The sequence below is a fragment of the Eubalaena glacialis genome, chromosome 9 (assembly GCF_028564815.1).
Source record: "Eubalaena glacialis isolate mEubGla1 chromosome 9, mEubGla1.1.hap2.+ XY, whole genome shotgun sequence".
Lineage (NCBI taxonomy): Eukaryota > Metazoa > Chordata > Mammalia > Artiodactyla > Balaenidae > Eubalaena > Eubalaena glacialis.
Window position 1 is genome coordinate 89,138,611 of NC_083724.1, and position 23,086 is coordinate 89,161,696.

At 36.4% G+C, this 23,086-nt stretch overlaps 1 protein-coding gene across 5 annotated transcripts in view; it reads left to right on the forward strand.

Moving 5' to 3' along the window:
• Positions 1-23,086, forward strand: part of ERCC6L2 (ERCC excision repair 6 like 2) — a 170,532-nt gene that overhangs the window by 125,343 nt on the left and 22,103 nt on the right. For all 5 annotated transcript variants that reach the window (XM_061200588.1, XM_061200589.1, XM_061200591.1 and 2 more), the window contains exon 18: positions 18,156-18,337. In XM_061200588.1, the coding sequence (XP_061056571.1) occupies positions 18,156-18,337 (182 nt within the window). The remainder of the gene's footprint in view (positions 1-18,155; positions 18,338-23,086) is intronic.

The following is a 23,086-nucleotide window of genomic DNA, read 5'->3' on the forward strand; positions in this document are numbered from 1 at the left end:
TATATATAAAATAGCTAGCTAATAAGGACCTACTGTATAGCACAGGGGACTCTACTGAATACTCTGTAATGGCCTATATGGGATAAGAATCTAAAAAAGAGTGAATATATGTATATGTATAACTGATTCACTTTGCTGTACACCTAAAACTAACACAGCATTATGAGTCAACTATACTCCAATAAAAAGTTAAATAAATAAAAAGAAAAGTCTTGGTATATGAAAATCAGAGTTTTCAGGGCTTCCCTGGTGGCACAGTGGTTAAGAATCCACCTTCCAATGCAGGGGATATGGGTTCGAGCCCTGGTCCGGGAAGATCCCACGTGCCACGGAGCAACTAAGCCCGTGTGCCACAACTACTGAGCCTGTGCTCTAGAACCCGCGTGCCACAACTACTGAAGCCCGCGTGCCCAGAGCCCGTGCTCTGCAACAAGAGAAGCCACCGCAATGAGAAGCCTATGCACGGCAACCAGAGAAAGCCCGCTCACTGCAACGAAGAGTAGCCCCACCCACCCAGCTCACTGCAACCAGAGAAAGCCTGCACGCAGCAACGAAGACAAAGTAAATAAATTTTTTTAAAAAATCAGTTTTCAAAATAGTGATCATACATATTTTTGTTGTTCTTAGTTTTTCACCAACATCAAAAACTAAACCTACTATATTTTTGACATGAAACTGCAACCCCTGAGACATACCTCATGCTTTCCTCCTTTTAGTTTAACTAGAAATAAATAAATAAAAACTCATATAATGAGACTCATCTTCAGTTTGTTGAACTCTAATATTCTAGAGGCAGAAGAAATTTTTGATTGTTATAACTAGCCTATGGCATGGAGTCTATTCAGGCTGTCAGTTTGAATTGTAGCTCTACCTGATACTTCCTGTGTGACCATGAACAAGTTACTTACCTTCTCTGTGCCTCAATTTCCTTGTGCTTAATATACAAGTAATTATACTTCTTACCTCAAATGGTTGTTGTGAAGACTAAATGAGGTAATACCTGTAAAATGCTCTGAACAGTACCTGACACAAAGTAAGCAGTCAATGAATAATAAGTATTGTTACTACAACCAATGGATAAGACTGATGTCAGGTCTCTAACTCCCCTGGAGGGTGAGGATCAACAAAAACAATCTATAAACAGTTGTATGCAGCTATATTTAACTATAAGTAAAAGAATGGGTGGTACTAGTCCATCTGGGGCTTTGAATTTCCTTAAAAACAAAACAAGAATATTTATGGTAGATTATTTTTCAAATTTTTATGTGACTACTGTTTTTGTTTATGAAAACAAAGTCACTCAGTACTTTATACTTTATATTAATTTTGTTTTAGGATATTCTGTATTGGAGTAGAAGTTATTAGTAACTTTTCTCCTTAAAGCTGATAGATTTATTTTCTGTTTAGATTCATTAGTTTGTGACTACTTCTAATTCATGATATCTCCATAGCTGCTGACAGACATTCAAATGAGTGAGACAGCACTCTGCCATCAAACTAGTCCTTTTGCATCTCTATACATATTACTCTGGGTTCTCCTCATTATAATTCTTCTGGAAACTAGAAACTACTTTAATAATGTCAGTGAGATGGAATGATGGTAATGTTGTGTTTCTCTTTACTAAAACTATTTGTAAAGATGGTTAAATTAAGCATTTCTGAAGACTTTTAAAATTAAAAAATATTATTTTACGTAAATGAGATATTGATGACATGTCAAAACCATTCACAGAATTTCTAAGGAAAAAAATGATCACAATCACTGATTTCATCATATCTGGTCGATAGTATTTATTTCAATACCTTTAATGAGTAAATCATTGAACCACACCATCATCTTTGGTTAGATATATATATGTCACTCACTGAGAGGTTTTGCAGCTCTCCCTGTGGTGGTGGCTGGCAATAATGGATTTGCAGTTTTGGGAAAACTTTTAAACCGTTACGGGAAGAAAAGAGAATAAACTAAGGTGAAGGTAAATGAAGCAAGATGAAGGCAGAAAGTCTCAGCCATAGTGTTAGAAATATCGACAACCCTCTTCTTCTGAAATCTCCAAAAATCCCTAGACCTCCCAGCTACAGTACAGTATCTTTCATCTGGGGCTCACATCCAGAATCTTTTTGATTACTGAGAATTCTTTTGAGTGCTTCATGTCTGTCACCAAAGTTTTATTAGAGACCTTTGTGTTTGAAAAGATTTTGTGTGTTTGTGTGTGTGTATGCCTGTGTGTGGTCTCTGTGTGTGTCTGTGTGTCTGCAGCCAGATGCAGATGTGTTGCCTCAATTCCTAAGAAAACAAAACAAGTCCTATTTATTTGTATGAAGGCAACACAAGATTAACAGTGGCCACAATATGCAAGTATTTCACTTTCCAAGGAATACTGTAATTGAGTCTAAGTAAGAGCTTTTAACTAAATTGCAAAGGAATATACTAAATGGAAAACTTACAAAAGAGAAGTAATGTACACTACAATTATAGATAACATACTATGGTCTTTCAGAGTTTCTCAGTCCTTTGAGGTAATTATTGGTAACCAGAATGACAAAAGCTATGAATCAAATGGAATTCACCCATATATTAAGAAAAGTTCTAGAATATACTATCTTCTCCATGTTTCCTTTGGTTTCTTACAGTTTATACTTTTATAAAATAATTTCTACTTATTTGAACGTATTTGATAAATGTCTTGAATTAAAACCTATCTCTCCTAAAATAAATTTCTAATTATACCTTTTTAATTTAGCAATACAAACTATATAAAATAAGAACTTGCTTTGCCTTCAATTGTACTTGGATATTTTAGAACCATTTCTGAAGACAGCTTATTTTAAAAGACAAGATGTCTGATAACAAGGGGGAAAACCTGTGTGATTTAGGTTTAAGCTTAGACCAAAAAGAAATGTTCTAAGCATTGGAAGGAACTTCATTAGAGTTAATTTATTCTTTTAATATATGGAAGTATGTCATAAAACTTAGCTATACCTGTGTGTGATATGGTACCTCATTTTTTCAATCAACTGCATGTTTTCAACTTAAGTTTACTTAAAGTTTTCTGAAAAGAATTGTACAAAGACAGCATTTGATTAAGGATTAATCACTATGGCAACTGAGACTGGTGACTGAAAGGGGGAGGTTGTATTCTCCCCTCAGTTTCCTGCCAGCTGTCATAGTCAACCTCTGCTGCCTGAATCCAAGCCAAAATATAGACTGTGACCAACTCGAAGAAACTATATCTGTATTTTTATAAATTGGTACAAGTATCAGACTATAAAAGAAGACTTAATCCCCTGAATTGGATGACAGACACTTGGCACTCTTGCCAGTGTTTGACAGAGAAATAACGGGTTGCTTTGTAGTAAAACCTGGATTAATAGTAAACCGTTCTTTATGTTATTGCAGTGTGGTGTAAATGAGAGAACTAAGCATGCCGACAGCCTGGAGGCGGGGGTGGCATGGGGGAGAGAGTGCCTTTTATATAACCAGTGCAGGTTTAAGCACTGTTCAGAATACTGTAAATACAAAATGTTGTCTTAGAACTTCTCTTTCTTGTATTTGTATTAAATTGGCATTTTGTAGATTACTTAAAGAAAGGATTTCTATGAGCTATGGTGGATTTAGTTGCAGTATGTTTATACAGCTTTTGGAGTCAGCAAGGAGGGATGGACTGTTTACAATGAGCAGACTTTGGGGAGATATAGCATTCCCTTAGCCTAGTTTTCAGGATAGTGAATGGCATGATGGTTTAAAGTAATTGTTCACAAATGACTGGTTTATGAAGTAGTCCAGTAAGTAAGGTTTATGGTTTCAGCATGTAACGGAATTAACTCTTACTGGGTGGGATTTTTCATGGTCTTATGATTTTTCTTTCTATAGCTAGATGTTAATTTTATGGTGTTTGTATCAGAAAGTTATTCTTTCAAGTGATTTTAGTAGAGATTGGATTTTTTAAGTTGTGTGTGTATATGTATGAAATTATGTGACCAGTGCTAGCGTGAAAAAGGCTGTTGTGTTTCTATCCTTAGAACTAGGATTGATTCAGAGAGATAGTGTGTCATTTGTGAGGAACACCTGTTACCTCATTAGAGGAATGAGAATCTGGTGTTAACTATAAGCACCTATACCTACTCCCCTCCTAGCTGGTGGTGATGAGAAGCTGTGGCATCCTTCCTCACAGTGACGTTACCAGGATTAATAATTCCACTAATGAGCTGATGTGTACAAAACACATTCAACTCCTTGCAAGAAAGGCATAAATTTTTATTATTGTAATTATGATTATTGCTTATTAGTAGGGATGATGAGTGAAACTCTTTCTATTATTCTCTGCAATGACCTGTTATTCTTTTTGTTGTTAATAGCACCAATAATAGAATATGTTAGAATACCATAAAAGATATCTAGTCCAGCCCTCAAATTTTATAGATGAAGGGCCCACCTTGAACTACGCCTGATTTATCATAAAGAATACTATAGAAAAAAATTGTATTTGACAGTACTTATAAAAAACTAATTTGACCATGGCCTAGACTGACAAAAATATTCTTTGCTTATTAGGAAGTAGCTTGATTCTAACTCTTCTTCTAGCTGGTCATTGTTCCAATTGCATAGACGATTGATACGGCTTCTTTGAACAGTTTCTCCATTTAGAATAGTTGGAAGATTATAAATAGCTTAAAAATACTATTTCTTCAAATAATGCCTTCTAAGTAACAATATAAAAGCTTAAAGATATAAGGCCTCATTGAACTCTGATTGACTCCACCTAGCGACTTAGAGAATGTTAAGCACTTAACAGCCCTTTTCAAATTATATTTTATCCCTCTATTGAAAACCATGGTATCAATTGGACATGGCCACTTAATGGAAACACCTATTGCCTTGTCATCTGAGAATCCTGCCTGTATACATATGAATTCTGAATTTTATAGGACGAATAAAGCAAAATTATAAGGTCATAATGTGCAGGATTCTTGGAGACTAATGCAAACATAATATTTTACTGATTTTTTTTTTTAAATCAGAGGGTACGTGACTTCCCTCAGGCTCAACAGTGGCAGTCAGCTTAAATCCCTGTAGTCTTTCAATCTTTCTGTCTTCTCTTGTGCTTTTCCCTCAGTTCCTTTGGTTTCTATTTTGCTTTGAAGGTTTTTACTTTTTTTTTAAATTCCATTTTGCTTTTCCAATATGACAAATCAGTCTAGTTTTCCAAGATAACTTGCCTGTGAAGAATTACCGTCACTTTAGCAGTTAAACAAAAAATTCAGGTGGACTGAATGCATCTTTCTCTTTAAAAAATATTTTTTTAGATAGTTAAAACTATCTGTACTCAAGAAATATAGTAAGACTGTTTGCAATATCTACTCTGCCAAAGATATTTTGGCAAAGACATAATTTTTTTTACTTTTTTTCTCTTTACTTATGCTTTTTCTCTACCACAAGTAACCTTCAGCCTTAGTTTTTCTAACCTCCCAAATCTCCAAACCTCTCTCCCTTTCAGCATCTACCTCAGATGTGTCACTCTTTCACAAAGCCTGCCCCAATTCCAACCTAAATGGAAGTAAGCTGTCCTTCTCCTTACACTCTTTCTGCTTCTCCCAATAGTACTTTATGTGGCCTGTTATTCTAACATATGACTTCCACGTTTTTGTCATAGTTAAGTAAGTATACATCGTTTTCTTCTTTTCTATAAACTCTGGACTTCAAAAAATAGCACAATATATCTCAGATTCACATTTGATAATTCTGGGGACCTAAAGTAGTGTCTCGTACAAAATTGATACTTTTTGAATAATTTAGGTTTTCAAGTTGTTGTCATCGTATAATGAACCCCATCACTATCTTCTGAAAATTAAATGGCTTAAACTATCTTTTCCATGAACAACTTTCATAGTTTTCCTGAAAATCCTCTGGCAATGACCTGCCATTGTTCAGAGCTACTACTGAATATATTTAATTAGCCAAGGGAAACAATCCCTCCTTATCTGAATTAGAAGTATTCTCAGGTTTGCCTGGCATTCATGGTCTTCGATAAATTTACTCAATCTGCACCTCCAAGTAAATCATCTACTGGCTGATCCTCCACTCAAGTTTCACTTCTTACATGAAGCCTCAGTCTTCGGAGATCACTCTATTCCAAGCTCCTTTCACACCCATTCTCTGTGCCAGTCATCACTGTAGACATGGCAGACACCGTATTAATGTTTGCTCTCTTCTCATGTATGTTACAAGCTGCTTAAGGATCAGGACCATGACATATATGTCCGTAAGCATCACCAATTAGCAACAGGCAGCACAGAGTGGAAGTTCAGAAAACATTTGTTACTGGTAATTCCTGCAAGAAAGTACTACATAAGGCAGATCCCCACAACCATTTTCACTATGAGTAAAGGCTCCTTAACTGTTAGCTCCATAAGTTAATGTTAAAGGGGATATACTGGCAGATAATGTAAAGATGTTAGTTATTTTAGAGCAGCATAAATGCTGGTATTCTTCATCTTCACTCATTATCTGTCATCTCTTGACCATAGTGTTGGTATAAGACACCCACTCGAGAAGGGAGAACATGGAGAATGGTGTCAGAAAGATATCCCTACCCATGCATGACTTTGTAAGCTTTCCTCATCTAGCAGTAACAAATCTGAACAGTCACTTTGGGGCATAATTTTCTCTCTTCCAAAGTTCTGTAAAATATCTTATTGTGTTTCTTTTCCATAGCACATGAGGCCTATCTCAATTTGGTGCTAGTCTCCTTTTCCAGTCTCATTCTGAGACACTCACTCAGAATTATTGACACTATGTGCCAGGCACTGTGCTAGACTCTGGGGATAGAAAGATGAGCGGGCTCTTCCTAGTCAGCCTTCAGTTTATAAATCAGTCTCCAAGCACATGGACTTTTACTCTTCCATGTCTTTGCTCTTGTGGTTCTTTTGTTTAAAATTCCATTTCACCTGTGTCTGCCTGTTGAACCCCTACTCCTTGTATCATCAGTGACAGTTGTCCCCTGTCTTCTCCAAAGCAGTATAAATGTTTTCCTCAAATTCATCTTTACTTATTTGTGTGTGTGTGTTTGTGTGTGCATGTATGTCTGCTATAGCACTTATCACATTGTATTATGTGATACTTTATAAGTAAGTATCTACAGGATGCTTTCAGCTGCAAGGTATAGAATAACCATCTGAAAATGGCTTATACAGTAGGCTGTTGAACTAATTTACATAACAGCAAGTCTGGAGGGAGGTATTTCCAGGTGTATTACTACAGTCCAATGACATCATAAGAATTCAGGCTCTCTCATTTTCTGCCCCACTATCCTCAGTAAGTTCAGTTTTAGTTCCATGAGGCCTTTTGCCTTATGTTACAAGATGACTACTGCATCTCAAGAACTTATTTCCTCTTACAAATGTATCCGAAGACAGGAAGGCGTGGTTCTCTTCCTGTATCTCTCCTTTTATTGGGGAGGAAAATCTTTCTGGCAGAACATAATTGGCTTGACTAATTTGTTTATCCCCTAAGAACTGAGAGGGCAATCTACCTTCCCTGAGCACATTTCTAAGAGAACCTCAATTTTGTTCAGACAACAAAGAGGGAGGCAGTGGCTGTTAGTAGGCCATCCACAGTGTCTGGCACTGTATTCCTGGTTAGACTGTGAAACTCTTTTGCATTAGGAAGTGAATCTTACTCTACCTTTTATTCCCAGGACCTAAAAAAGTACCTGCTACATAGATACTCAATTAGAACTTACCGATTTTAATTGAATTTCTAGTAGATACTAAAGAGATTCTATACAGAGAAATGTGGAGAATTATTCTAATTTATTAGTATAAGCATGAATTCTTTTGTAGTAGATTAGCTTTAGGCAGGATAAATATGTTTGAACTATGATCCTTGATCTAAGATGGAAGTTGTGATATTTTTGCAATTTCCTGATGAAGATAGAATCCCTTTTAACATAACCAGAGTCAGCTCTCACAGCATTTACGACAAAATTGTTGGTAGGTTGATGTTTTATTTAAAGGTGTCAGTCATTTTGTAACCAAGTTATTATCGGAATCAAATTTCAATTAATCTATAAACAACTTTCATGACTATTTAGCATTAACTGCTTCAAAATGGAATTAGAAAGCCATATCATACTTTTATTCAGTATTTAAGGCTATCCCGTTGCTGTGGCCAGATGAAATAATGAATACCTTAAGAGAAAGAACTTCTCACTTTGTTCATAAAAATTATTTGGGCCACTAGTATTTACCACCGCATACTTACAGGAAAGGAAAACTACTTTTAGTTTCTCTTAAGAATATCCTTGATGGGGACTTCCCTGGTGGCGCAGTGGTTAAGAATCCACTTGCCAATGCTGAGGACACTGGTTCGATCCCCGGTCCAGGAAGATCCCACATGCCACAGAGCAACTAAGCCCGTGCGCCACAATTATTGAGCCTGTGCTCTACAGCCTGCGTGCCACAACTACTGAGCCCACGTGCTGCAACTGCTGAAGCCCGCATGCCTAGAGCCCATGCTCCGCAACACGAGAAGCCACCACAATGAGAAGTCCACGCACCGCAACGAAGAGTAGCCCCCGCTGGACGCAACTAGAGAAAGCTTGTGTGCAGCAACAAAGACCCAACACAACCAAAAAATAAATAAATAAAATTGATTCTGTAAAAAAAAAAAAGAATATCCTTGATGAATCAATTAAAATTACTAATTTTCTTAAATCTCAACCCTTTGGTACTCATCTTTTTAATATTCTGTTTGATGAAATAGGAAGTGTACACAAGCACTTGTATAATTGAACTGCAGACTAAACTAGCCACTTTTTTTTATGGAACACAATTTGTATCAATACTTGAAAGAATGACTGACAAACTGTGGTTATTTAGACTTGTGTATTTGGTAGATACTTTCTGTCACTTCAAGGAAGACAACAGACAGTACTTGTTGCCAGTGATAAAATTCAAGCTTTCAAGTGAAAATTAAAATATTGAAAAACTTGTGTCTGCCACCGTGACCATGACCACTTCCCAATATTTAAAAAGATTTTTTCTGATGCATAGGTGGTAATAACAACAAATATGGTTTTCCAATGTTGTATAATTGAATGTGTCAACATTTTGAAGATCTGCATAACTGACTTAATATTTTCCAAATGACCAGTGAATGATACTACAAAATCATGCATGGGGAAAAAATTCAGCCAAAGTACAAAATATACCAATGAATTTTAATTTTAACAATATAAAAAGTTCACTGATATGGTTTCAAATATTACATGAAACTAACCTTAATTGAATTTTGATAAAGTATCAAAAAAGAATATCTACAATTATCTGAAAAGGCTATGAAAATATTCTGCCCTTTTTCAACTACATATCTGTATGAGGCTGATTTTCTTCATATACTCCAACTAAAACAGCATTGTTGCAGCAGACTGAATGCAGAAGAAGATATGAGAATCCAGCTGTCTTTTATTAAGCCAGCTATTAAAGACATTTGCAAAAATGTAATATGTAGCCACTCTTCTGGCTAATTTTTTGTTTGTTTGCCTTGGAAAATATAAGCTTTTTTGCTGGTAAAGAGTTATTTAATTATTTTAAACTTTCAATAGATATAACCTACATAAACAAAATCTCTTTGGCGTCCTCAATAATTTTTAAAGTGTAAAGGTGTCCTAAGACCAAAAAGTTTCAGAACTGCCATTTTAGACCATAAGAAGGGGTCACTTGATCATTAAATTCAGTTCTAGTGGAACATACTTTCAGTTGGCCTTTCTCTGTGGGAAAGCTTTACTTCGTCTTCTACATGACTCAAGAAAGCATATCAGAATAGGAGAGAGTGAATATGATGCGGTTATAGGAAATCCACTCTAATTTACTAAAAAGAATTATTCACAGATTTCAGTACTTTATTATTAACAATAATCTGCATCCAACTTCACAACTAGTTACAGTGTCCCGGTGTCATTTGTGGCAGGGTGCTTGAAATGTTCTTCCCTAGACACTGGAGAGCCATCGATGGCCTTGTCACTGAATCAGCCTGCAAAGAAACCTACACTTACCCCAGCTGGAGGCCTGGAGGAAGGAAGTGAGAGCCTAAGCTCCCAGTGGAAGTGCCAGCCACTGGAAAGGCAAGCAGGGGCGGGTGCCTTCCAAGAAAGACTTTAAATAAAATTTTTCCATCAGCACCACCCTTCCATGATCTTTTCACTAACAGGTATTATTTAGTATAGGACCTTCAAGTAGTCTTTAGAGACATTTTTACAGTAATATAAATAATATATGTAAAGATATAAAATTGAGTCAGGGCTCAAGATGCCAAGGACCTATTCATTACTACTTACTGGAGATCCTAAAAAGACTAGTAGATACCAGGGCTTGTGGTGCTGAGTCCAGTGCTCAGACAGCTACCCCAAAAGGCCTTGCCTTTGTCTGTAGGAGGTATTAAGGGGAATTTACTCCCTGACCACCCTCCCATGAAGGACTGAGGGAATATTAGCCAACACTCCCTGTTGCTGGTCTGCAGGCTTTTTTAAAGGTAGTTGCCACCATCTCACCTGCCTTTTTCCCCCAGGTTGACTGCTGTGGCACTGCCTTCATGTTCCCAGATCCCAAGAAGATAGGGCTTTTGTATTTCTGTTTGTAGTGTGTGCCCCACAGTATTCACCTGCACTCCCGAGGCTATCACTTTGTTCCTTTAGATAGATGAGTTTCTTGTACAATGAGAAATGGACTGCTGTGCACAATAAAAGGAAGCTAGGCTCAGGGAAGCCAATATAAAGTTGTCCTTTTGTGGCTCACTCAGCAAGCAAAGTACTATCAAAAAAGAAAATATGTATCTATATATATAAAAAACTGAATTGTAATGGTTACTCCTTCCAGGAGGAAAAAAGAACCATAATTACAAACTTTAATCTCCCTTCACCACCAAAAAAAAAAAATGTTTTAGGTTTGAATCTAAGTGTTTGTTTTTTCAGACTTGAATGACATTTTTAAACATATGCAGAAAATTATACTTCAGTGTATATTCGTGGTGGGTCCTCTAACCAGCTGGCTTTTCTCCAGAGGCTGAGTGAAGACAGTTCAGGGGTACCTCATAGTTGCCTTAGGTTTTTGTTGAATGTTGGAAAACTGCATTTACAGTAATATTTCCTACCTCCAGGCAGAAATCTTGAATGATTACTTCAAAGATAAGGGTTTTTCACACTTGTGCAAAGATACTTAAAGGTCTTTGTCCTTTTAGACTCTCAGATGCCATTTGAATGAATTTATTTACATGTGCTATATGTTTTTATGGTACTCCTGATTCCCTGCTTTGCAAAGACAAGCAAGTTTATGACTTTTTATGTGTTTATAGGGTTTGGCCCTTACCCAAAGAGAGATTTCTTTTTAATCTTTTGTTTGAACAGATGTGTAAACAAAAGCATTGCTGCCTCTCAGACTTAACTATTTAAGGTTTAATGAAGAAAAAAAAATGAAAGAGCACTTGATGTTTTTTAGTCTTTATGGCAAAGTTGGTGTGATCAGGCCAATGTGAGGGGCTTTGGCTACACGGTGTGCCCACTTGTGGCCGTGACCATAGACTGGCTTGTGAAGCTCTGTGCTATTCTCAGGAGCAAGGTGTAAACCAAAGAGCTTTCCTGTGATGGGCAGATCCTCTGGTGATCTTAGAATCTAAACTCAGGCTTCTCAACAAGTCAGAGCCATTGGGACCTTCCATTGCCTTTGAAAATCTCCTCCCCGGTTTCCAGTTTTCTCAGTGACTCATCAAGGCTGATCATCCAGTTATGGAAAAAACAGTGAATGTGGCTGTTAAATATACATTGCTCGTTGTTCTGGTATATCCTCTGTAAGGTGTTTTCTAGAGAAACCGGCTCAGCAGACAGATCCGTTCCAAAATTGCTTAATAAAGATTTCACTACATCCTGGTAGCCTATCATAGACAGGCTACCCATCCTTTCAGGCTGTTCTTCATTGTACATTGTCCGCCTCCAAGCTTCCTCTACTTGTGGGGAATACAGATGAGCAGAGGAAAAGGAATCAGCATTATTTGTACCAGCTATGGATGTGTCTCCAGTAATTAGCCCCAAAGAGATTTAGAAAGATGGTAGAGACTGCGATAGTGTTTCTCCTGCCAGAATGGGAACTAGAGGCTGTTCATGGCTGTTTTTGAAACTCAGTCTCCTGGATTGTAATGTTTCCTGCCCCATTTGTTGCCCACAGGTGGGTGAGTATGGGAAAAACTGATTCCTATCAACTTTTCTCATTTCCTTGCTATTCCTACCTAGGTGCCCTCTGTAGTTCTTTTGTAATTTGCCTCCAAAATTATTTTTTACTTCAAAGAAAGAGGGTTTTTTTCCTTAAACATTCTGTGCACTATTCCAATGAAGTTTTCTATTATATAAAGATAAATTTCATATGTAGCAGAGAAAAAAGAAAAATGCTAATGTAATCATATGGCCGTGAGGTAGGAGGAATATTCCCTTTTTTCCTTTTCTCAGTGCACTGACATTAAAGATTGTTATCTGCAAACTTTTTAAGAGTCAGTTTTATTTTTTCTTACTCTTTCATATTGAAAATCTGTATATACCTTATCTTTTTTCAGTTATATCTTTTAAAAAATAACTACTGGTTCAATATTTTAATTGGCTATTGCTATTAATATTGCTATTTGGCTTAGGTCTAATGCCTTGAAATACGGACAGTACACTTTGGATCCAAAGGAAAAAGAAAGTATTTATTATCAAAGGTCATTTGAATGTCTCATACTATTAATCTAAAGATAAACTTTCCTTCTAGAACCAATATAAACCTAAAAGTTTACAGTAAGAAATGAGTTGTACAGGATTATGTACAGTTGACTAGGTCTAGTGTAAATTCATTTTGGCTACTCTAAAAGAAGAAATTTTTCCCTACAAAAGTGCCCTCTTATTCATTGTAATCCTAATGTATATCTTTTACAACTTAAAATTATAGCTTTTATTTTACAGACTGTATACTTTACACATGTTTAAATAGCAATTTTATGATGTATTTTTAAATATATTTTAGAGACATTCGAAAAATGAATAATGATTTTATAACTTTATCAAAATTAAGTCAAAGCAGATGTTCATGATATATTACTGTGCAGCATAGGGAAATACAGCCTTTGTTTTATAATAATGTAATAATTTAATAATAATGGAGTATAATCTATAAAAATATTGAATTACTATGTTGTATACCTAAAACTAATATAATATTGTAAATGAACTATACTTCAATTTTTAAAAAAGCAGTTATTCATGAAGTCTTTGAAGTGAGCCATTTCCACATTAAACATTTGATTGTGGATAGGTGAGGAGACTATTTTGGCCAAAATATATTAAAACAATTACCATTTATAGAAATAATATATATTTAATGTTTTTGTTGAATTAAATAATTTTTTGTATTCCGAATTTTATTTTTAATGACAAATATTTACTTTTCTGACAATAACATGTTACATTTTAAATTTTTAATTATATAAATCAGACTAGGACTTAACATAATTAGCCATGGCCGATCTTTTACCTTTTTAGACCTTTTTATCTCTGAAGGGGGTGGGTTTTCCTCTACTTTTTCAACGTTCAACTGGCTGCTCCACATAGTACATATATGTCCGAAGGAGGAAGACATATTACCACTCATAAATTAGGATTATTATTTCAATATTCTCTGATAAATTCAGCTTCTTAAGTAACCTCACATTTCCATTCATTTAATCTCATCATCAAATGGATCTTTTAACTGTATGTTTACATTATTTAGAAATAATTACTACACTCTTTACACTTACTAAGTTTTATTTTTAATAAAGATTCCATAAGTTGAACTTGATTATTTTCATAAAAATACCATAGTAGAAATACCTAACAATATCCAATAATTTATGAAGATAATCATGAACATAGCAATTACTAAGTTATAAATTAAACTTTAACAGTGTCAAACTTTCTAAAATACTTACTAGCAGACATATTTATACTATACAAATACTGTACAAAGTTCTTGTCTTCATAATTCCCTCCTTATCATTATAACCATAAATCTTAAGAGGAAGGAAACCTTCATCAGAATCACGGAGTATAGAAGTAATTTCTCAAAGCAAATCTTGGATAATTTAGAAGAAACTTTCTAGGAAGAAGTTAGGAGCAATTAGGGGCTTTTACAGAAACTGGGCTTTCTGCTTTCTTCATGTTATGATCTCAAAATTTCCTATCAGATACAGACATAGTGTTCCAGTTGTTGGCCATTCTGTTCTCTGGTGGAAAGAAGAGTGGGTTTATTTTGCTTTCTTGAGCAAGCAATCTCACCCTCTACCGTAATATTAAAGAGTGATAATGTTCTCTTTTAATTTCCTAATCCAACTCATTTTTACTGAATTTTTCATTACTTGACCCTTCATTACTATTGCTACTTCATAGTGTTGCCTCAGTGTCATATGACTTCCCAACTTTGACATAAGCGGTAGTGAAAGAGTTTGCGTCCAATTTCACATGGTCTGGAATCTTTTCATCTTGGCCCCAGGCCTTGTACTTTGCTTTATAATAAATTATAACTGTCCCTTCAATTGCAACTGCACTGTCACTATTTTCCTTATATCAGCTATTGTAAAAGATACTATTTTACTATAAATAGTGAAACCAGCTTTTATAACAAGGGCATCAAAATGTTTATTAAAATAATTAGTAAACAAAATTTTGTTTCACAGCCTTGTTTCAGTAAGTGTTAAACTACCCTACTAAAATGGAAATCTGAACCTAGATTTTTTTTTAAGTAAAAGATGGGATATTGAGCCAATGTGAGAGAAAAAATGCTTTTCTCTTTTTAGTATTATCTAAAATAATCAGGTTTTTAAGTGTATAATATTTGGCATAAATTAAAGATCCACATGTCTGATAGCTATGAATAGAAAAGTTGAATTTCCCTGAAGAATTTGTAAAACCAACTTAAGAAAAAATGTATCTGTTCAAAATATGAGCTTTGTAATGCTGCCAGGGTCAGAAAGACCCAGAGTAATCATGTAAATAATTGAAAATTGCCATGGCCTGGCATGCTTTCTCCATGGCTTCAGAAATTGCAGTATATGAGGAGGGAGTGTTCTTGGTTGGCCCAGTTCCTTCTCTTTCGGTTTACTCCCTTTATCCCCGTGTAAACGTTCCCATCCCTCCTTTTAATAATGGATAATTATTTCTTGGGAATCATCAAAGATTATGAGCTATTTTATTAGGAACTTTTAGCATTCATCTTGTTTTCTTGTGATGTAAAATAAATGCATCAAACCTCTTTCAAATTTATCTTTAAAGATCAGCATTTTCCTCTCTTTATTAATAATGTTTTAAGATTTAAGAAATGATGTCTTTGAGGAAAGTACTTTCAGCATTACTGACTGAAGCAAAGCCCTGGTTCAAAATGGCAACCTGGCATTTTGTGTTTGTCCACGTGAGTCACACTAGATTTTGAAGAAATCAATTTCTTTTCATTAGAAATGGTTTGCTGTTAAAGAACATATAATTATGTCTTTTGTTCAGTTTATTTCAATGAAATGAACTTGAATATAAATTAGATAAATGATTTATTTTAAAAATGGAAAAAACTAAAAAGGGAGGGGGGGCTCAGCTTTTTTAAGCCCCTTAAGAGTAGGGGCCTCTTTGTATATGTAAATATTTTTGTTCTCAACTGCATAGCATGGTGGCAGGAACGTAATAGGTGCTTAGTAAATATTTGTGGAATGAAAGCCATTCCCTACCGACATTCAGTGATGTGTGCCACTTCAATCCCATTGAACTCCTGTAAAAGAAAAAATCACTGTCTAATTGACAATTACTAATCTGTGTTTTCTAGTATTTGTATGCCTGCAAATTTCTTAAGTGATAGTTTAATTGGGTTTAGAATTCTAGGTTGACGGTTTTTTTCTCCCAGCATGTTGAAGATACTCTCATTATCTTCTCTTGGTGGTGGTGATGGTGGTAGTGGTAATGAGAAGTCTGCCTTTAGTTTGATTATTATTTCTTTGTGGGATAGCTTATTTTTCTCTGGTAGTTTTTAAGATATTCTCTTTATCTGTGATATAACAAGGTACAGATTTATTTTCATTTTTCACACTAGAGATTCTCTCTCCTTTTTTAGTTTGAGGATTCATGCCTTCTTCAATTCTCTGCCATTACTTCTTTGACATTATCTCTTCCATTTTCTGTTATCTCCTTCTAATATTTTAGAAATTTTGATATGTTTTCTGCCATGTCTTCTGTCTCTTAATTTTTCTTTCTTGTCCTTCTTTCTTGTCTGTCTTCCTTCCTTTCTTTCTTTCTTTCCTTCTTTCTTTCTCTTCTTTCTTTCTTTTTCTTTCTTTCTTCTTCCTTCCTTCCTTCCTTTCTTCCTTTCCTCCTTTCCTCCTTCCTTTCTTCCTTTCTTTCCTCCTTTCTTCCTTTCTTCCCTCCTTCCCTCCTTTCTTTCTTTCTTTCTTTCTTTCTTTCTTTCTTTCTTTCTTTCTCTCTGCCTAGCATTCTGAGTAATTTTACTCTACCAATTTATCAACTATCATTGTAAGTCTGTGTAGCCTGCTGCTTAACCCATATTTTAAGTTTGTTTCTATGTCTATTTTTTTTCAAACCTATATTTCTTTTCTAGAATTTGTTTTTGGTTCTTTCTCAGATCTGGTATTTTACAATACCCAGTTCTTCCTTTATCTTTCTGGATATGCTAATGATTTAAAGTCTCTTTCAGATTGCTTTGTTATCTATAATTCCTCAGATATGGATTCTCACATTTGTTGTATCTGTCCACTTTCATGGCAGTGGGCTTTGTATGTTCTTTATAATTTTTACCTGAACTCTTTTCCCCCCCACCCCAGCATTGGAATCACAAGCATTCTCTAGATTTAAAAAGTGTTCCTATGTTATATTTTTGTGTTCACCCCTCATTGAGATCTATGGTTTTCACTGGTTCTGGGCCAGCTTTTTATGTTGGTTTTTAGCTTAGATTTTTCCATACAATGCAAGTGCTACAAAATCAGATTCCACAAATGGCACAGGCTGGACATTCCATGTTTTCACCAGTGATTCTATCTAGAATAACAAGGGAGCCTGTTTCTATCCTGTGCCCCCAGTCTGGGCTTTCCTAGCTTTAATTTGAAAACTGGATATCCATTTAATTCCTGCTGTGTTTTTATTTTGTTTGTTTGTTTGTTTTTTAATTCAGAGAGTTAAATCATTTCCATTTTCCCTCTACACATGGAATCCTGCAGACTAGAACTTAGGACCCTATCCCTGGGGCTGCTGAGCTTTAGCTCCCACTTACCACTATGTTACTTGGTTTTGGCATCTAGAGATTTTCCTTTCTTACTTTTGAGCTCAAATATAATTTTGTTGTTGTTGTCAAATTGCATCCAGTATTTCTCTTTTTGGAATAAGATGGGGACTTTCCACATACTCACCTTACCATTTTGTCAGGGAAAATGGAACCATACAGTTTAAAATTATTTTTTTCTTGACTCACTATTTTTAACAATTTGTGTTATGCAAGACACCCTTAGTCTGTAAAATAAATATGATTCTATCTGTAATTTCAACCACCTCTAGTTAACATCTTAACAATCACTAAGTACTTCTTGCAACCCACTGGAGATTGAAGTAGGATTTACAAAACTTGTGTATTTCATTATTATATAAAGGTTGTTATTTCTTAAAAGTTTGACTACTTATATAAGATTAAATAACTGAAAGTCTGCTTAATAATATTGAGAGAAATTGCTGAATTAAAATTTTTAAATATCCCATTTTTATGCCATTATTTATATAATCATTAATTTTTATCCTTGTTTAGGAGAGTGGATGCCAGCATGTGTATCAGTATACCCGTAGTCTTGACAGTAGAAACATCATATTACCATTACTTTTATTGTATCTTTAAGAAAGGTATATCTTTAGCATATATCTTAAACAATGAAAAGAGAAACATCACATTACTGCTACAAGTAATATCTTTTTAAAGATCTAACAAGATCTGACAGTGATATCACTTGGAGAATATGATATACTAGATTGTAAAGAATACTGGGAAAAAGTAAGACAGTCTCCTTATTTGACCAAAAATGACTATTTTTTTCAGAGTTTTTGCTTTCATCCTTTTTTCAGACATATAAGGAAAAAATGAAGGGAGATACATCGACACATACGAAGGAATGCCAACAACCAAGTGAAGGCAGCATTTCCTTTCCCTTTTACATTTCACACCCTGTCAGCCAGAAGAAGAAAAATGTCTACCGAACAGGCCAGACCACCTTCATAATTGGAGAAACACCAAAAGGGATCCGCAGGTATGTCATCTATAACAACATTGGACTTTATGAATGATTCTCAAAAGAAATATAACTACCTAGTAAAATACACAAATTATTTGAATTTTAACTATACCTGGCATCTGAATATTTCAGAGAAATATGAATTTGTACACTTTAAAAAATAAATCCCAGAATTCCCTGGTGGTCCAGTGGTTAGAGCACTTTCACTGCAGTGGCCTGGGTTCAGTCCCTGGTTGGGGAACTAAGATCCCACAAGCCACGCAGCACAGCCAAAAAAAAAAAAAAAAATCCCAAATGTTTTAGTGTTTTAAGAAGGCTAATCCCCAAATTGGTAAAACATGAAATTATTTTATATAAATGAAATACTTAAGTGCATTATATTCATTCACTCATTGAGTATTTATTGAGCATCTAATATGCACTCAGGCATTTTGCTAGGTGCTAAATATACAGTGTAAAAAAAGAGGCATAGAGCTTACAGTACAGTGGGATGGGGGTTGGCATCAAACCATAAAATTTTCAAAAGTAAAAAAACTTATAAATAAATAATTATAAAATGGTGTGTTATAGGAAAAAAGTAGACAGGCCTCTTTTATAGAGAATAATGGGATCGGGAGGGATATAACTCCCTTTCTAGTGGGTAGTCAGGGAAGACCTCTCTATACGAGTGACATTTAAGTTAAGACCTGAAGGATAATGAGGCAAAGAACCAAAGTAAGAACTTTCTGAAGAGGAAGGAGGTTTTGAGAGAAGACTGGTGTACTTAGTGCATAATAAATCAAGCAGAGAATGGCATGAGATGAAGGGAGAGACATAGATGGGGCTGGAGCATGCCAAGCCTTGTAGATTATAGAAAAGAATTTGGATTTTGTTCCAACTGCAGTAGAAAGCTGTTGAAGCATGACATCTTATGTATGTTTCTAAAAGATTTTTCCAGCTTCTTCATGGAAGAGGGCAGAGTGGACTAGGGGAAACCATAAGGAACTAGGTGATGCTGGTTTGCAATAGAGTAGTTGCCATGGAGACAGAGCCAAATGGATAAATTCAGTTTGATGTTGAACTGGTTTTTGGGAAGGGGAGAAGACAGGATTACTCCCAATTTTCTGCCTTAAGCAGCAGACTGGATTCACTGAATGGGGAAAACTAGGAGAGACACAAGTTTGGAGTAAAAAAAAAAAAAATCAGGAGTTCTCTTTTGCTCATATTAAATTTGAGGATATAGGGAAATGTCACATGGGCAGTGGATATGCTACTCTGAGATTTGGAGACTGGAGGTCTAAATTTCGAAGTTATCAGCATAGAGATTATAAATAGATTACAGATAATTTTTATAGCCATAGACTGCGTGAACAGCTTAGGAACAGAACACAGAGAGGAGAGAAGCCCCAGTACTGAGCCTGGAGAGTGACTGTGGCCTACTGGGTAGGAGGCCCAGTGCAAGGTCCTAAAGTCCAAGACAAGTGAGAGTTTCAAAAAGGAGGGAACACTTAACTTTATTGACTGCTGCTGAGAACCAGAATCAGAAGAAGTGGGAAAGCCCCTGGAGCTGAAGAACTCTTTGGTCACCTTTCCATGAGCAGTCGAAGTAGGCAGATGAGGTGGGCAAGCAGTGAAAGGGCAAGCCCCTGGGACTGCTCCTTAAGTTTGGATGTGGAAACTAGCAGTAGCTGGAGGGCATTGTGGGATGACGTGTAGTTTGTTTTTAAGTTGGGAAGATAATAGAACCTGTTTGTGTGTTGAGGAAAAAGACTAATAGGAAAAAAAGAGATCATGCCAGAGAGGTGATAACAGAAGAAGTGAAGTCCTGGAGGCAGGAGAGGGTGGGATCCAGACCACAGGCAAAGATCTAGCCTTTGAGAAGTAGTAAGAGAAAGGGATAAAGAAAGGCACAGATACAGCGATATTTCCTCAGTTAATTGAGAATTAAAGTCATGAGTACAGAGGGAAAGAGATTTGGGGAGAGAGAAATTATGAAAGAAGTCATTAGTGGAAGTCATAAAGTAGGAAAGCAAGCTTAGTGGGGCTAGACTTCCTGGGTGATGTTAAGTTCCTATTTGAGAGTAATTCCAGTAAAACCATCTGTGCAGTTGTGCAGACTTCATTCAGCAAGCTTCAGTTGTTCAGTTGCAGACACAGAATAGGGAAACAGCTGAGTTTTACCAGGAGAAGGAGAGAGAAGCAAGGAAGCTAAAGGCTGTTTGCAAAGAAGCGATTATAAAATTGAACATAAGCTGGAAAAGGGGAGGCTGATGTTAGTGAGAAAGCAGAAGAGTTAGCAAATTGGAGGACTTGATGAGATGAAGGGTATATTCCAGCGTTGTTGTCATTGGGATAATTGAGCAGTTGAACTGGAGCATGATATGATTGAATTCAGGGATTTGGAGGTTGTGCAGTTAATGGTAATGACATTAGTGGTATATGACTTTGGGAATAGGGGCCTAACATGGAATCGAGTCTGTGGAGGTGAGGTCAAGAAACTGGTGAGCCAGGAGTTGGGTGGGACATCCACATGGATACTGATGTTATCAAGAATGATGGCAGGAGATGGGAAAGGAAGCAACATTAATCCAGGATCTTGAGTGTTCAGTCACTATCAGGAAGCAACTAGGAAGTCAGTTAACAAGGTGGGGTGAGGGTGAGAATGGTTAAGCTGGATAGCACAAACCTTAAAGAGGGGAAGGAGTTTTTAAGAAAAAATGATCTGGAAGCAGCAATGGGAAGCATGAACCCTGAGGTTTAAGGATGTGAGGTATAAGATCTTGACTTGTGAGGGCTGCAGTGGGGAGGCAGTATCAGGAGGAGAGAGAGGGCCCCTTGGGTAGAAGACACAGGAGAGTTAGTAGATCATAGCCTGGTTCCAGGGGCACCGAGGAATGGTCTGGAAGGATGGAGGATTGGATTAGATCAGGGATGTAGAGACTAGCAGGGGGATGAGCAGCCAGTGGTTATGTGTAACTGAGAAGTAGTGACTGAGGTAAGCAGGGAGAGGAGGCATGGTCCAGTTGGTCCTGACAACTTCTACGGACAATAGGAAAATGGTGGTTGCTCTGCGTGTTCCAGATGCTTCCCTCGGGTTTTGGCAACTCCCAGGCAACCTGTCTCTTAGCTCCTCGGGTGCTGGTGTGGCAGATTGGAGCATGCCTCTCAGCTGCCCACCGTTGCCCACAAAGGTGAACACCCCACACTGCTATAGCAACACAACTCCTCACAAACAGATTTACAACAATGATTTTGGGTAAATTGCGGTTAATTTTCTTCGGGCAATTATTTTTGCTAGGAGACCAACCATATACATTTTACCAGTCTTTAAGCACAAGCGTCTTATCCCCTTTAGCACTGTATATAAAAATAAAAGTATTAACAGTAATTAGTTTTTGCCTCTTTTTTTTTTCTCTACTTAGCCTAGGGATAAATGCCTCATGCTAAATAAAAAGGTGAAGGGTGTCTAATATTAGAATGCCAACATCTGAACTAGGGATCGGTGTCCAAACTGCTAGCACCTCTTTCCTGCTAACCATCCTACTTTATGTGAATCAAGAATTTGTACCATGCTGTAGCCCCATGGATTATCTGAATGAAGTTTCAGTCCTACCTTCACTTCAGAAAGCTTAGGCAGAAAGAACATGGTTTTAGCTGTGTTCCATCCCTTCTCCTTCAGTTCCTCGAGAAAAAAAGGAGAAAAATTGAATTTTTTCCGTGATACATAAATACTATTGATACACTTGCTGAAAGACTGAAAGATACCTAACTTTGATTTCCTTTGCCCCACTGCTGCCCCTTTCTCTAAGTGGATTATGAGTGTCTACAAAATTTTCTTCACAAAGTGGTGGCTAGCTTATATCCCCTGGTTGTACCTTGCAATTCGTTGAGTGTTTAGAAAGACCAAGAATTACAAAAGCAAGTTTAGAAGGCAAAAATAAAATGAATTGTAATCATAGCTCATCCTGTAAAGGGCAACCACACAGCCCAATTTACTTGCATACTACTCAGGTAGAATAAGGTCTAAAGCACCTCTCCTCCCAGAGGTGACAGATTTGCAGGGTCATGGGTGAGGTCAGCACAGCAAAGGTGAAAGTACTTTGGCAACTGCTGAAACACTACCAAGTCTTGGATGAATAAAAGACATCAGCCTGTAACCCTGCCAATAACTTAATCTTCACAGCACAAATATTTATGAGAAAGGCCATGAAAATGATTCAGAGATGATTAATAAACAAAATAATGACACTTCATTACTTCATGTGAAGTTAAAACTGGAACCTTTTAAGAACATACTTGTTGCTTTCCAACAAAGAACACTGGCCATATCCAGGACAGAAATTTGGAAACTTGTTTTTGTGTTATTAACTATTTTGTTGGCAATGAGAGTGGCTGTTGATCAGGCATAGATAGTACCTGGATTTGGAACAAGTAGCAGGACCGGTGTGGTGAGGACTAGAAGCCAGGGTACTCGTCTGAAGCCACAAGAGAAAGTCATGAATTTGCAGCATGGGTTGCCACTAAAATCAAAGGAAACACAAACTTTATATAACCTGGTCTGAGTGGCAAAAATAATAGTGGCTTTAAATAAAGCTCCTGTTTACATACATTTAAAAAAATCATTTTTTACCCTCAGGATTCTCTGTTGTATACAGGATAAAATTCAAACTTCTGAAATTGGCATACGGATCCCTCATGATTTTCAGCCTTTTTCTTGGTAGATTCTCCTGCCCCTATGTGCACCAAGTCTTCTTGGAACTGGGCCCGTGCACATTCCCTCTCTCC